General features: G+C 29.7%; 2 protein-coding genes across 3 annotated transcripts; both read right to left on the bottom strand.

Annotated features, from left to right (window-relative positions):
* Positions 1-2855: 2855 nt before the first annotated feature.
* LOC113857363 (origin of replication complex subunit 6-like) lies at positions 2856-5486 on the bottom strand. The gene is made up of 9 exons (XM_027489144.1): positions 5367-5486; positions 5135-5286; positions 4969-5049; positions 4772-4883; positions 4566-4628; positions 4375-4462; positions 4169-4239; positions 3027-3123; positions 2856-2935 (listed from the first exon to the last, which is right to left on the bottom strand). Exons 1-9 carry the CDS (start codon positions 5484-5486, stop codon positions 2856-2858), a joined length of 864 nt encoding a protein of 287 aa, XP_027344945.1.
* Positions 5487-8732: 3246 nt separating this feature from the next.
* LOC113857362 (probable serine/threonine-protein kinase PIX7) lies at positions 8733-13031 on the bottom strand. 2 transcript variants are annotated; one of them, XM_027489142.1, is made up of 6 exons: positions 12217-13031; positions 11234-11571; positions 10951-11086; positions 10351-10487; positions 10148-10271; positions 8733-9618 (listed from the first exon to the last, which is right to left on the bottom strand). In XM_027489142.1, the coding sequence occupies exons 1-6, from the start codon at positions 12416-12418 to the stop codon at positions 9101-9103; spliced, it is 1455 nt and encodes a 484-aa protein (XP_027344943.1). In that variant the 5' UTR covers positions 12419-13031; the 3' UTR covers positions 8733-9100. The 2 variants fall into 2 exon arrangements, with proteins under 2 accessions (XP_027344943.1, XP_027344944.1); XM_027489143.1 differs by having other exon boundaries at positions 8812-9618; positions 12238-12978.
* Positions 13032-13285: the final 254 nt, after the last annotated feature.

The following is a 13285-nucleotide window of genomic DNA, read 5'->3' as shown; positions in this document are numbered from 1 at the left end:
TTTTGTAAAAAAAAGTTTATTTTAAGATTAAAATTAGTTTCATAAAATTATATCATTTATGATACAAGATAACGCGGTTATACATGTATTATATGATAGGAAATATAGAAGATGAAGGAAGATCACACAGCTACATTGCAAATCATTAAAAATAATTTAATAATTTTTTTAAAAAATAAATAAAATAAAATAAAAATATTATTATTTGTAAATAAAAAATGTTTGAATTTATATTTGAATTTAAAGATCCATATTGAAAGAGAATTTAAGATAACATAAATTATACATAAATCTCTTATAATTTATCGAACAATCGAAGATAATATAAATTACATCGACGATACAAAAATTTGTATAATAAGATGAAGAGATAAAATTAAGTAACAAAAGTTTGGTTATTTAACTTATCAAAATTAGGAATACTTAAGATAATTTTACATATGAAATTAATTTCATTTAATGAAAGAAATAAATATATTTAAATTGATTAAAAAAAATAATTAGTCAATAAAAATATTAAAATTACATTTGATAAATTTATATTACATAGGACCCAAGGTAACGTTAGTACACAAAAGTCTTAACAATTTAAAGTGTATAAAGGTAGAGACGCTACATAATAATACTATACATCGATGCATTAATATGATGAGAATATTTTAATTAAATTAAATAAATAATTTATTTTTACAATAGAAATAGTGAAATATTTTTAATTAGATGATATATTAAATAAAAATAATAATATAATTGATTAATTTTAGAAGTTAGATATAATTTTATATAAATTAATGGTGTATAAAATCTAAGATAACGTTGATAAATATAGGTTTTGACAATTTATAATGCATAAAAATAAAGACACTACATATTAGCATCATAAATTATTACATTATAAAATAATTTCAATTTAAAGAATGATTAGTAAATTAGTTATTATAGAATAAATATATTTTAATTAATTATTAAGATAAATTTTTAATTAATTAAAGACTACATATGATAAATTATTATTGCATAAAGTCTAAGTAACGTAGATACACTTAGTCTTTATTAATTTATAACACACGATATTAGAGAAGTTACACTTTAATGTTATAAATTGATGTAAACATGTATTATTTATTCATTTATCACAAAATAAATTTAAAATATAATTTATCCACAAAACAAAACATGAATATAAAATCAAATTACACTTCAAACCTATAGAACACCTAAAAATAAATAATAAAATAAAGACAAACAAAAATTCAAGAATTAAAAAAAAAAAGAAATTACTTATATTATTCTATTAATTTTTTTATTTGATTTTAATGGAAAAAAAACACAACAATAGAAGTTAAATATAATATAAAAGTAAATATTAATAAAAATAAAATAAAAGTGAAAAATTTTAAACAAAATTAATGATAATAAAAGATGAGATAATTTTACTAAAATTAATTAAATATAGATAAACAAAATAAAAAAAATTGAAAATAGAAATAAAAATAAATAAAATAAAATAAATTTAATTTAATTTATTATTTTCTTAACTAAAAAAAAGAAAATTTTAACCTCAAATGTTTTTAATTTAAAAAGAAAAACAAAAAAAAAACTTTTCTGAGCCCAAAATATTAAAAAATATTAAAAAATTTAAGATTAAAAAAAATAGAAAAGAAAGTCAAAAATTAAAACTTGATATGACTGATGCTCAGGCTTAATGCGGAATGTGCCAATGACTTTCGGCACATTCTGTCAAGTAGTCATTTTCAATTGCTTTTTATTTTAATATGATAATAATATATTACTTAAGATTAAAGAAATAACAAATAAAAAATATGAAACTTTACAAACGTCCGATAGCTTATATCACATAGCCTATCTATTCTCCCATTCATTTTTCAGGACTTCAGTCAGCATATGATAAAGAGCAAAATGAGTTTTATATATATATATATATAAAAAAAAAAGACCTTGAATAAAGTTATTAAATATTTCATATTTGAACCAAAAATGAAGATGATGAAGACTGTGATTTATTTTTCTTTTTTTAATTTTTTGATTTTTTTTTTTAGTTACGCTCACTTCTATTTTTGTATTTTTTTCTTTTTATTATTCTTCTTTTCAGAAATATTTATTCTTTATTTTAATCTTTTCTCTTTGAATCTTTCTCTCTAAAATAATTTTTTTTATTTTCTAGAATTTTTTCCTCTCTCAAAACTTGTCTTCTCTCTGATTTTTTTTCTGCTTTCTTTTTTAGAAGGAAATTTCCACCAAACTTCTTATTTGTGTTTTTATATTAGATCCAATTTTTCACGTTTTAAAATTTCACATAAGGACTTTTTCCTTTCTCATGTATGAAATTTGTTTAGGAGCTAAGTGTAAATCTGTGCAGTGTAGTATTTTCTTTTTTATAGGCAAATTAATTCTCCAAGATTTTTTCTATTTTCTGTTAAATTAACCCTATTATTTTTTTAATGTTTAAGAGCAAAAATTGGTATTCAGATTATCAAAATTATCATGCATGTCTCCAACTATACATAAAATTCAAACAATGAACTAAGATATTGAAAAGCCAAACGTAATCTGAAGTAAAAAGTATTGAATATACACGGAAAAAAATGTACATATACACCATCCTCGCGTATGTAAAGTGTAACTATGCGTGACCCGTTTTGAATCTAAAATACCAATGAATGATAAAAAAAGGAATTACAGTATGTACAGGCAATAAATCAATGCTTTGGTAATTCTTTAAACAAAATTGAGAACGGTGGTAACAATATTAGTTAACGCCATCTTTCTTCGTCGTTTTCCTTATACTTTGATGAACTTCCACCAAAATCATCATGAAGAGAAGCAATGACATCTCACATGGCTTGCAACTTCTGGGTCTCAGAAGATTCATTGAGAAAGTTGAGGCGAGCCTGTTTGGTTCGCTTGTAAGGCGCTACAGAAAAGAAAAGGAAAAGTACAAAACAAATAGAATCAAACTCTTCGGTTCAGTTAGGGAATAAGAAAATGCAAGAACTGCCTACTACCTTCTGTGTTGTTTTCTTTGTTGGATGCAAGCACAGAAGATTTCCACTTCTCATAATCACGTTTTTCAGTTTGCTTGCGTTTTTTATAACTTGAAAGCTGGATACAAAACAAATGTTAGTCAAATTCCATAGTCAAAATTATACAGACACTTTTTACAGCAAATATTCATGCAAAATACTAAAACAAATATACATCAAAACACGATGATGAGAGTAAATAGAATAATAAAGTAATCAAAAGGCAGACCATGGTGATCTTTGCATTTACCATACTATCAATACTTTGTAAAGAATACAGGATGGAAACTAGATTTTGGTGAATTTATTGTCAAACAGAAAGAATCCAAGTGTACATTCTTGTGAATTCATTAAAAATCATAATTATGCAATAAATTCTTTTCCAAATTGAAAAGGTTGCAATTTAGTGGTATCAGTTAACAATTATCCTTTGCTAAATAGAGAGGACAGCTACAATGAACAACGCAACACAAACGCTCATAAATACTAAGTAAACGGGAAGAATGTGATAGGTGAAAGTTTAAACACCTATGGTGCCTTTTTAATACCTAAGTGAGCAATTTATCTCTACTATCCGGATATCCTGATACCCACTATACCATATCAAATGAAGAAAGAACTAAAGAAAGCTATCCTCCAATATATGTTGGATCGAAATTCCAAAAGGACCTTAATTAATTAATTCAACAGAATTATCCACAATAGAACTTTACATCAAAATTTGGAAATTATAGTTAAAAATTACACTACCGAAGCAATAGAAACTAACAGATCAAATTAATTTTAGAAAGATTCCAACTTTTTACTGTTAAAACCCAACATTATAGTACAAAACATTTGGTTACAAAATAATCTGTAAAGAGTTATGCTGAATGTGTTGCTTCAAGCTAGGATAAAACCAAGATAAAGGATTTGTTTGTAAGAACATATAAACAACTTTTGACTCCATAAACTATTTTCAGCTTATTTCAATAAGTTTCTTGATATAGCTTATCAAAATAAGCTATTTTAGTATATGCCAATAAGTTTCATCATTTAATTTATAATATAAGTCATCATTTTTCCCAAGAATAAACTAAAACATGTTAGTAATAAGTTAGAGAAATATGTTAAGAGACCAGTACCTCTGCACCATTATCAGACAAATAACCACCTTCTTCAGGTTTCCTTTTACTTGGTAAAACATCAAGCAAGTCTACACAGAGGGAGCGAAACAAAAGTGTTCAATCTATAATACAGAAATTAAAAATTTGAACAAAACAAACTACTCTAAGCAAAACAAGCAGTCAAGTTGATACATTATGATAAAAAGAAAGGGAAAGTAATATACTTCGATTCGATTTTACTTCAGTAGGATCTTTCTTTTCTTTTGCAACCCCAAAAACATCATGGCATAAATCCTTCATAATAGTAGAAACCTACAGAAATCATGAACAACCCATTCCAAATCATTAAACACTATTCACAAAAATAAAAAAATCATCAAGCCTTCATCATCCATTGTATGTGTATTACACTTACACTAGAAAATTCAGATTCAGATGTACCACATAGTTCAATTAGCTTAATCTTGTCCACCTTTAGCTGCATAAGGAAAAAAAGAAATAATTCATGTCAACTCTCATTACAGCTATCCAATCTAATCTCAGAATTTACAACTCCTATGCAAACACTTAGCATTCTATGAACGTCATATTTAACACTTCAAATAATTCTGAGTAAGGTACCTTGTGTTTTTTAGCACATAAATAGAAAGCAACTGCAGTGAACACAGGACGAGTGAAATCGGCACTGGAACGGCGAGAAGCAGGCAATGACGAAACAAATCGATCTTTATAACTGTACAGAACGAAAATAAAATAAAATTCAGCAACACAGAGAATTTCTCGGAGGCGGTTTATCAAACACGTGGAAGGTAACTCACAGCTTGAGACCGTCACGAACAAGAGGAATAATGCGAACGCAACCAAACTGAATGGCTAATTCCCTGACATCTAGCTTCATCCTGAAAACAGAAACACTTCAATTAAAAAGAGGAAAAAAAAAAAAGAGTGGGAAATTTGAAGGAATTGAAATAGAAGGGAAATCACTTGACGCCGAGGCCGTTATGGAGGGAATTGTAGGATCTGATGTAAGCCCTTTCAGACATTCCACTGAGCCTCACCGCAAAGGATCGATCGAAGAGAACGTTGAGCCTAGTTGCGGCAATTTCCAAGCATATGAGAGACTTTGCAACCTCGCCCTAACGAAACAAAGAATAAAGGCAGTGAATGGGAGTGTAATAAAATAGAGTGAAGTGAAAGGGAATAAAATAGGGCTTACGACTCCGATAACGGAAGAATCGAACTGAACATCGCAGAGGCGACGGAGTTCAGCGGCTTTTCGAATGAGTAGTTTGGGATCTGAGAGTAGGAGCTTCTTGGCTAACTCGGAAATGTCCATTGTTTTGATTTTTGAGTGAAAAGTGATTTCACGTTTGCATTTTGAAGGAATGGAGAAATTGAAAGAAATACATTGATTCTGATTGCCAATGAGCGGTTTTGTGGTTCATTTTTTTGAATGTTAAGGCGTTGCACTGTTCCAGCTAAAGGTTTTGTTTGGCGCCCTCTGCTGCTAAAATTTTGCCGCCCTGTGCTTCGCGCTTTTATAGCTCCACTTTTTTTTTTTTTTTTCCTCTTGATGATTACCACTCTTTTAATTATTCTATTTAATTTTAATTTGTGTTTAAAAAAAATTAAAAGAAAGTTAACTCAACTTTTAATTAATTTTAATTTTAAATTAATTTTTTTAATTTTTAAAATTCTCTTAAACTTGAACTATTATATTTTTCATCATATGTTTTATTGCATTTTTTTCCTTTTGTATTTTGTTATCATCATTATTGCATACTTATTATTTATTTATATTTTTTGAGATATTTAATAACTTTCATTCTTTTACATTATTTTTTTTCAAGTCTTAACTTTCATAAAAATAAAAGTTTTTAATTGTGTTAAACTTCAAATTTCCTCTTAAACTTGAACTATTATATTTTTTTCATAATAACGATACTGATAATTCAATTTAAAATAATCATAATAATAATAAATTTATTATATAGTTTTGAATTTTTATTTAATCTAACTAGATTTAAAAATATTTACATTAAATTTAAAAATATGCTATTTAATGGTATAATGCTTTCTGGTACAACATTACTTTTTTAATTAAAAAAAACACCTAAAATACCTTATAAAATAGATTAAAAAAAAGGGATTAAGCCAATAAATAATAAAATATAGAATGCACTGTGTATACGATCTCAGATGCACACTTATAATTCAATTTTTACAAATTAATTATTTTAAGTTTTAAAATTTTCTTTTGAATCTGGATTATTTATTTTTTAGTAGTAATGATAATAATAACTAAATTTATAATAATAATAAAATATAGCAATAAAATTTTTATATAGTTTAAAATTTTTACTATAGTTTAATTATATATTTTAATTAAAATTAAAATTTGTCTCATAAAATTGTTTAATAATAATGATAATAATAATAATAACTCATTTAGTAAGTGTATTAAAAATTCTATAATCAATTATTTTTTTATATATTATATATCAATTTTTATTTTTAAAAAATTAGTATATACTTTTTAAAATTATAAATATATTAAAATATTTTACTTTTCATTAATTATTTTTACTCTTGATTTGAAAATTTTATTAATTTACCTGAAGAGTAAAAAGAATGTTATATTAAAAACTCATGTTAAATAGGTCGTTAACTCAATAATATTTTATCACGTTACCTCTAACAATAAATAATATAAAAAGTGTGGGAATCGATGATTACATTTAAAACAATACAAATTGCACATTAACGTTAAAAGACATGCAACATGGGTTAAATCAATCAAAATCTAATTTTAATCTCATTGCATGCTCTAGATTTAGTCAAATATCACAACAACTTTGGTGATAAAAAAATAGCTTTCAAAGAGATCATTGATAGTAGTTAAAGGCAAAATATATTTCGTTATACGAAATTTAAGTCAAGTTGATCACATATGCATTGAATGAAGTTGAGGATGATACTAGCTTATTTAAGTGAACAAGAAATGCAAATTTTGTCATAGAAATCCCTCATTCCATCTATCAAAAGGTAAAAAATTAAATCCTTGTAGTTATTATTTGTTTGGATAGTATCACAAAATATCTTTTAGTAAAACTTTAAAGCTGAAAGAGAATATCCTTAATTCACATGAAGAATTTTGTTCAACATAGATGAATCAAAATTTAAATATATCATGATAAAAAATAATAAAATGGAAAACTCAATTTTACCTTATTATATGTTTAGTCATGTGCAATTTAGACCTTAATTTTTAAAATTGTGCAATGCGATACCTTATTATTTTATTTTATTTCTATACTTTAATTTATATGTAATTTTAGTTGTTATAATTTTAATTACTTATTTAGTCTCTATTTTTTTTAATTGTTCAAATTAAGTTTTTTTATTCCAAATTTCATCTAATATTTAACAAAAATATAATAGATGTATGATATATTATATAGATTAATAAAAAAAATTAAATTTATTAAATAAATAAAAAATTAATTATATAAATATAATATAATATATTTTTAATTTTTATTTAATATTTTGATTTTATAAATTTGAAGAAATTAGACATTATATATTTGTTATATTTTTATTAATTATAAAATAAAATTTTGGGGTGGAAAATTTAATTTAATTAATTAAAAAGTAAAAATAAAGAAAAAATTAAAATTACACGTCAATTAAAATAGGAGAACCTGAAGTGAAGGGCAATTAAGCCTTTTGATTTTGGTGTTACAATAAAGAAATTGCTTTCATGGGCCCAGCAACATTTTTTTATTGAGAAAAGGAAATGTGTTGTCCAAACCAACCCAAAAGATATATGAACAAATTTCTATTCCATAAACATATTCTCAAGAGGCTTTAGATCATCATCTTAACTTACGTAGAGACAAGGATTGGGATTTTCTTTTTAGAAACAATTATTTTAATTGACAAATACGACTTTGTTATAATTTTTTAATCAAACCAGGTATCTGGATTCAATTATTAAAATCATGATTTTCAAATTGATGGAAATATCAACCATTTACATGTTTATTATTGTCTACATGTTCTGAAACGAAGACATGTAATATCCTGCATAATAGTTGATTATATTATAATGGTGCGATTAGTCAAATTTGTATTATATATGAAATGATTAAGTGTAAATCCTACAAAGTTTACACGGCAAACAAAATTTAGTAAGAGGACTGCTTCGCTAAACGGAATGGTTAGAACACAACCTTCCTTTTAAGCAAGTAACTTAATTAGGACTCTCGTGTCTAAAACTGTATACAAAATCGGCATTACAAAGTGCATGCAATTCACAGTGCACGGCAACCAGGTGATGACAGTGGCCAACCCGTCAAAGTTATGTTTTGGTAAGGGCACAAATCAAAGTATTATTAAATCAAAGAGCATCAATTATTAAAAGAAGCATAAAGAATATTATCTTACTCTTCAACCTCTATGGTACTATTATCTTTCAATAAAAGAATTAATGGGATTAAATGCCGGTATTAAATATAGATCTATGGGAACAAACACTAGACATAAATTAATGCAATAAAGCTTCTTTCTCATCTTTCCACAAACAAAAGCCTGTAGTTAATTTAAGGAGCCGCAATGTTTGATGAGCCTAAGCAATTGAAGAGATGACATTCGGGGGAATGAAAAAATAAAATAAAATTGAGGAGTTAATAATCTTGAATATTTCCAAACAACCTGAAGAAACATATTGGTTGACAAATTGACATAAGACATAGTCGCTCAATAAGCTTCACCTGCCCTTACATTCTTCCCTTAGGTCAACACTCGCAACATAAACCATAAAGCAGCATGCTTCTTTTGCTCTCAAGTTGTCCATGAACAAATGGCTAGGCACAAGTGATATCTATACTTAGAAAATAAGAAATAATGAAAAAGAAGGGTGACAAAGAAAATTAAAACTCATCAACTCTATGCCTTGCCATTTGGTTTTGGTGATTGTTGGGGAAACTGATGGTGATATGGAGATGCATGAGTACCATGTGGTATTGATAGGCTCCTTTGTTGCTGCCCATTCCGGGTCAGTAATGCTCCTTGTGTTCTCCCGTTTCTAGTATTTGGACTTGCACTAAACCGGTCAGCTTGCATTGTCTGAAAATAATATGATGAACTAGCCATGTCCTTAAGGTTTGGCAAAGGCTTTAAAACTTCCACAACTTCACTCATCAAGGGTCTAGCTTTCGGATCTCGGTTAAGGCAGTGAGCAGCCAGATGAGCGGCTTTCTGAGCCCCTTTTATGGAAAAGTGACCTTCCAAGCGAGGGTCTATCAACCTGTAGAACCTTCTTCTCTCTCCTAGATGTGGTCTAGCCCACTCCACAAGGTTGTGTTCGCCATTTGGTCGGTTTTTGTCCATAGATCTTCTGCCAGTCAACATCTCAAGTAGTACCACTCCAAAACTATACACGTCACTTCTTGATGTAAGATGTCCTGCCACAAAAAATACAAATCTGATTGTGTAAGGATAAGATTAGAGAATATAGATGATGGATTACATGTAACAAGACTTGAATTAAATGTAAGTGAAAATTATTGGAATATAATAGAACAAGAAGTTTTGTATGTTACAAACATTCTGAGAATGCAACAATGGCAAGTATACCATAAACCTATCAACAGAATTGGTCATCTCAGAATGGTTGTGGACAACTCTGAAGTAAATTAGGATTTTAATTTGAAATCTGCTTCACAAGGGAAACAAATTACATCACCCAATTAAGGTCAAGAATGTTGTACCAAGAGGGGAAACGAGCCCAAAAGGAATCACATTCCGAATATTTTTGAGCAGAAATTCTTAAGACCGATGATCATCAGGTCAGAAAATATGAATTCAAAGATTAAAGAAAGCCCAAAAAATATATAAGCAGATAGCAATACCCAAGAATGATCATGCATTACTTCACTAATAAATAACAACCAATCCTTGTGAATTTGGACTTGGCATATCCAATTAACTTACCTGTCATGACATATTCTGGTGCTGCATAACCATAGGTTCCCATCACTCGAGTAGACACATGGGTTTTATCACCCTCTGGTCCATCTTTTGCAAGTCCAAAGTCTGAGAGCTTAGCATTGTAGTCCTAAATCATTAGAATAATAGAAAGATCAAAATAATGAAAACAAGGAATATGTACTCGTATAGTAACATTTGGTGCTTACTGCATCCAACAGTATATTGGAAGTTTTGAAATCCCTATATATTACTGGTCGTTCAGCTTCCTCATGAAGAAAAGCAAGACCCTTTGCAGCTCCAAGTGCTATTTTCATCCTAATGGACCATGGAAGAGGCAGGGATCCTACAGAAGATATATTTTCATACATGAGAACATAAAAAATGGATATAATCCAAAGGAAGAGTATACAGCAGAAATAAACTATCCATGGAAGAAAAAGCTGCTAAACACAACAGGAAAAAAAAACTGCGATCCATAGTAAAAAGATGGTTATTGATAGAAACATTATTAAAAGAGTGCAGATTAGTTCTAAACATTATTCTTAACTAGGTGGATCACTAGATTAAACTACATCATATAAAACAAAAGCTATCCCCAACAACTTTTTTAAACAAAAGATTTCTTTCACATCAGAAGCCCCAAACATTTTTGTCTGGCCTTGTATTGAGAGGGAACCATGCTTCACAAGAGTAACCCAACAACAGTATTCTCTATCTAATGTTAGCAAACTTTAAAGGTGGAATAATGATCCAACTATTATTGGAAAAAGAATGAGAAACTATTAAGTCAGAAAATAGAAGCTTACTCCTAAACAAGTGGTTTTCCAGGCTTCCCCGAGGCATAAATTCATACACTAGCAACCTTTGATCATCTTCAATGCAGTAACCTATAAGTTTAACAAGATTTGGATGAACTAGATCACCAAGAAAATTGACTTCAGCCTGCCACATGAACCAAACAAGGAATTAAAACTTGATCGAGTTCAGCATATAATAATATTCAAAGAAAAGAGACATGTTTAAGAATGTAAAAAATAAAAATAAAAATAAATTCAAAGGTTTGAAACTCATATTCGTGAAAATACAAACCAGCCACTCTTTATGACCCTGAAGCCCATCATGGTTGAGGGTTTTTACGGCAACAGTAAGCCCTGTGCCAGGTTTCACCGGAGCAGTTCCATTTTCTTCAATCCACCCCTTGAACACACAACCAAACCCACCTTCACCAAGAAGACTTTCAGGGCGAAAATTTCTGGTTGCCAACTTAAGATCATTGAAAGTAAATTTTCGCAGCCTGGAAGCGACTTTAAGCTCCTCTTCAAGTTTGGAAGTGGATGAATTGCTTTCAGCATTACTAGTGGTTGTCGAAGAGACTACTGGGACTGTTGGTTGATCTCGACTTGTATCATTAGTCGATTTACTTTCGGCTAATGTAGTGAGAAGCCAAAACCCATCAAAGAGAGGGAACAAGTAATTAGAAGAAGCAATAAGATAGCATCAAGCAGTAGCAGGCTCAGACAAAGTGGTGTTTTAATACCACTTCTACAGGAGTTGATAAATGTAGAAACCAAAAAATGAAATGCAGAAAACCAGTGAAAGATCCAACAAATGAATTGTATGTATTAGATTCATATTGCTGCAAAGTGGGCAAAAATCACAGCCGTGTTATATACATATGGAAATAAGGTAATAGACCTTGACAGTTACTTTACTAAGTCATGAAAACAATAGTCAAATTTATGAAAACATCCCCAACTAATGACAAGAACGAATTCCTAGACAACAGTTCGGGGAGGGGCAAGGCGCAAGAGAAGGAACCACGATTGCCATTTCAAGGTTCAAACTTCAAAATTCTTAGTAAAGCATTGTTGGTATTTTAGAAACACCCGGTTTAGAATACATTTCATATAGAGTTTTGAATAATCAGAAACAATGAGAAACTCAAATTGGTGCCACCCTGAGTCCGAGCAACACATATGCACGATAGAAACAAATCATTAAAAAAATGCGTAAAGATGGAACGTACAAGCACATCATTAGAACAAAAACTCTTCCCGGGAAATAGAGGTTACCATAATTAGTGCTGGTGCCACTGACTGAGCTATCAACCTTGGATCTTGAAGAAATGCAGCTCCCAATGAACCTCAACCTAAACCAACACCCAGTCTCTTCCTCTTCCACTACCCCATCCTCTTTCTTCTTCTTCTTTCTCCCCTTTGATTTACACACATCCAAAGACTCCACCACCTTACCATTCTCAGCACCAAACCCCATCTCTAGCAAGCCCTAAAGAATCAAACGCACAAATCATCAAAACCAAACCACCCCACAATCCCCCACCACCAAATCACCCACAACAAGCCCAGACCCAGAAGGCCAATTCCCAAATAAAACCTAAAAATCACAACTTTACTACTCAAAACTCTTCATAACCACAAAACCCAAAATACCCAGAAATTTAAACTGACAAAAAAAGGGGCAGATCACACGAACAGATCAAAACCCCAAATGAAAAAAGAAAAGAACCCTAGATTGATCAGCTTGTGGGGAAACTGAAGAGAGTAATGCCAAACCTTTACCCAAAAAGAACATGGCAACTTAGCTCAACTGAGAAAGCTATGCTCAGAGGCAGACACATACCCAGACATCAATCTCAGAGATGGGGTTGCGTCCTCCTCCTCCTAAGTCCTATGATGCTATGCAAGCTGACCCAGTACAACTCCGAAACCAATGCTGAAATGGAAACGAAGAAAAAAAAAATTGTGAAAAATTAAAAATCAGATAATTGTTGGTATCTAAATAAAATGAACTCTAAAATATTATGGATTCTCTTTCTCTTCTCTCTCATTCTTTAATATGTAATTTTTAAAAAATGAAAAATGCGTTTTTTTAATATTTTTATTGTTGTTGTTTAAATGAAACATGGAAGAGCGGAAAAGGGGGCGTGAGTGTGTAGGGTAGGTGCCCGAAGAAGGGGGGGCGGGGTAGGAGTTTTATATGCCCGTGCTGACCGGGGCTGTGTGGGAGTGTGACCGAAGAGTGAGTGGGCCGTTTGGGCAGCCGGAGGACTGGAAAGTTGGGCAGGAGAGAGAAAGAAAAGGTAGGACCCATCATTGGATGGTGACGTGTCTGCCCTCGGCG

This window comes from Abrus precatorius, unplaced genomic scaffold (assembly GCF_003935025.1).
Source record: "Abrus precatorius isolate BTA unplaced genomic scaffold, Abrus_2018 Scaffold2, whole genome shotgun sequence".
NCBI lineage: Eukaryota > Viridiplantae > Streptophyta > Magnoliopsida > Fabales > Fabaceae > Abrus > Abrus precatorius.
Note: the sequence above shows the minus strand (reverse complement) of the source record. Positions and strands in the feature narration are given on the sequence as shown.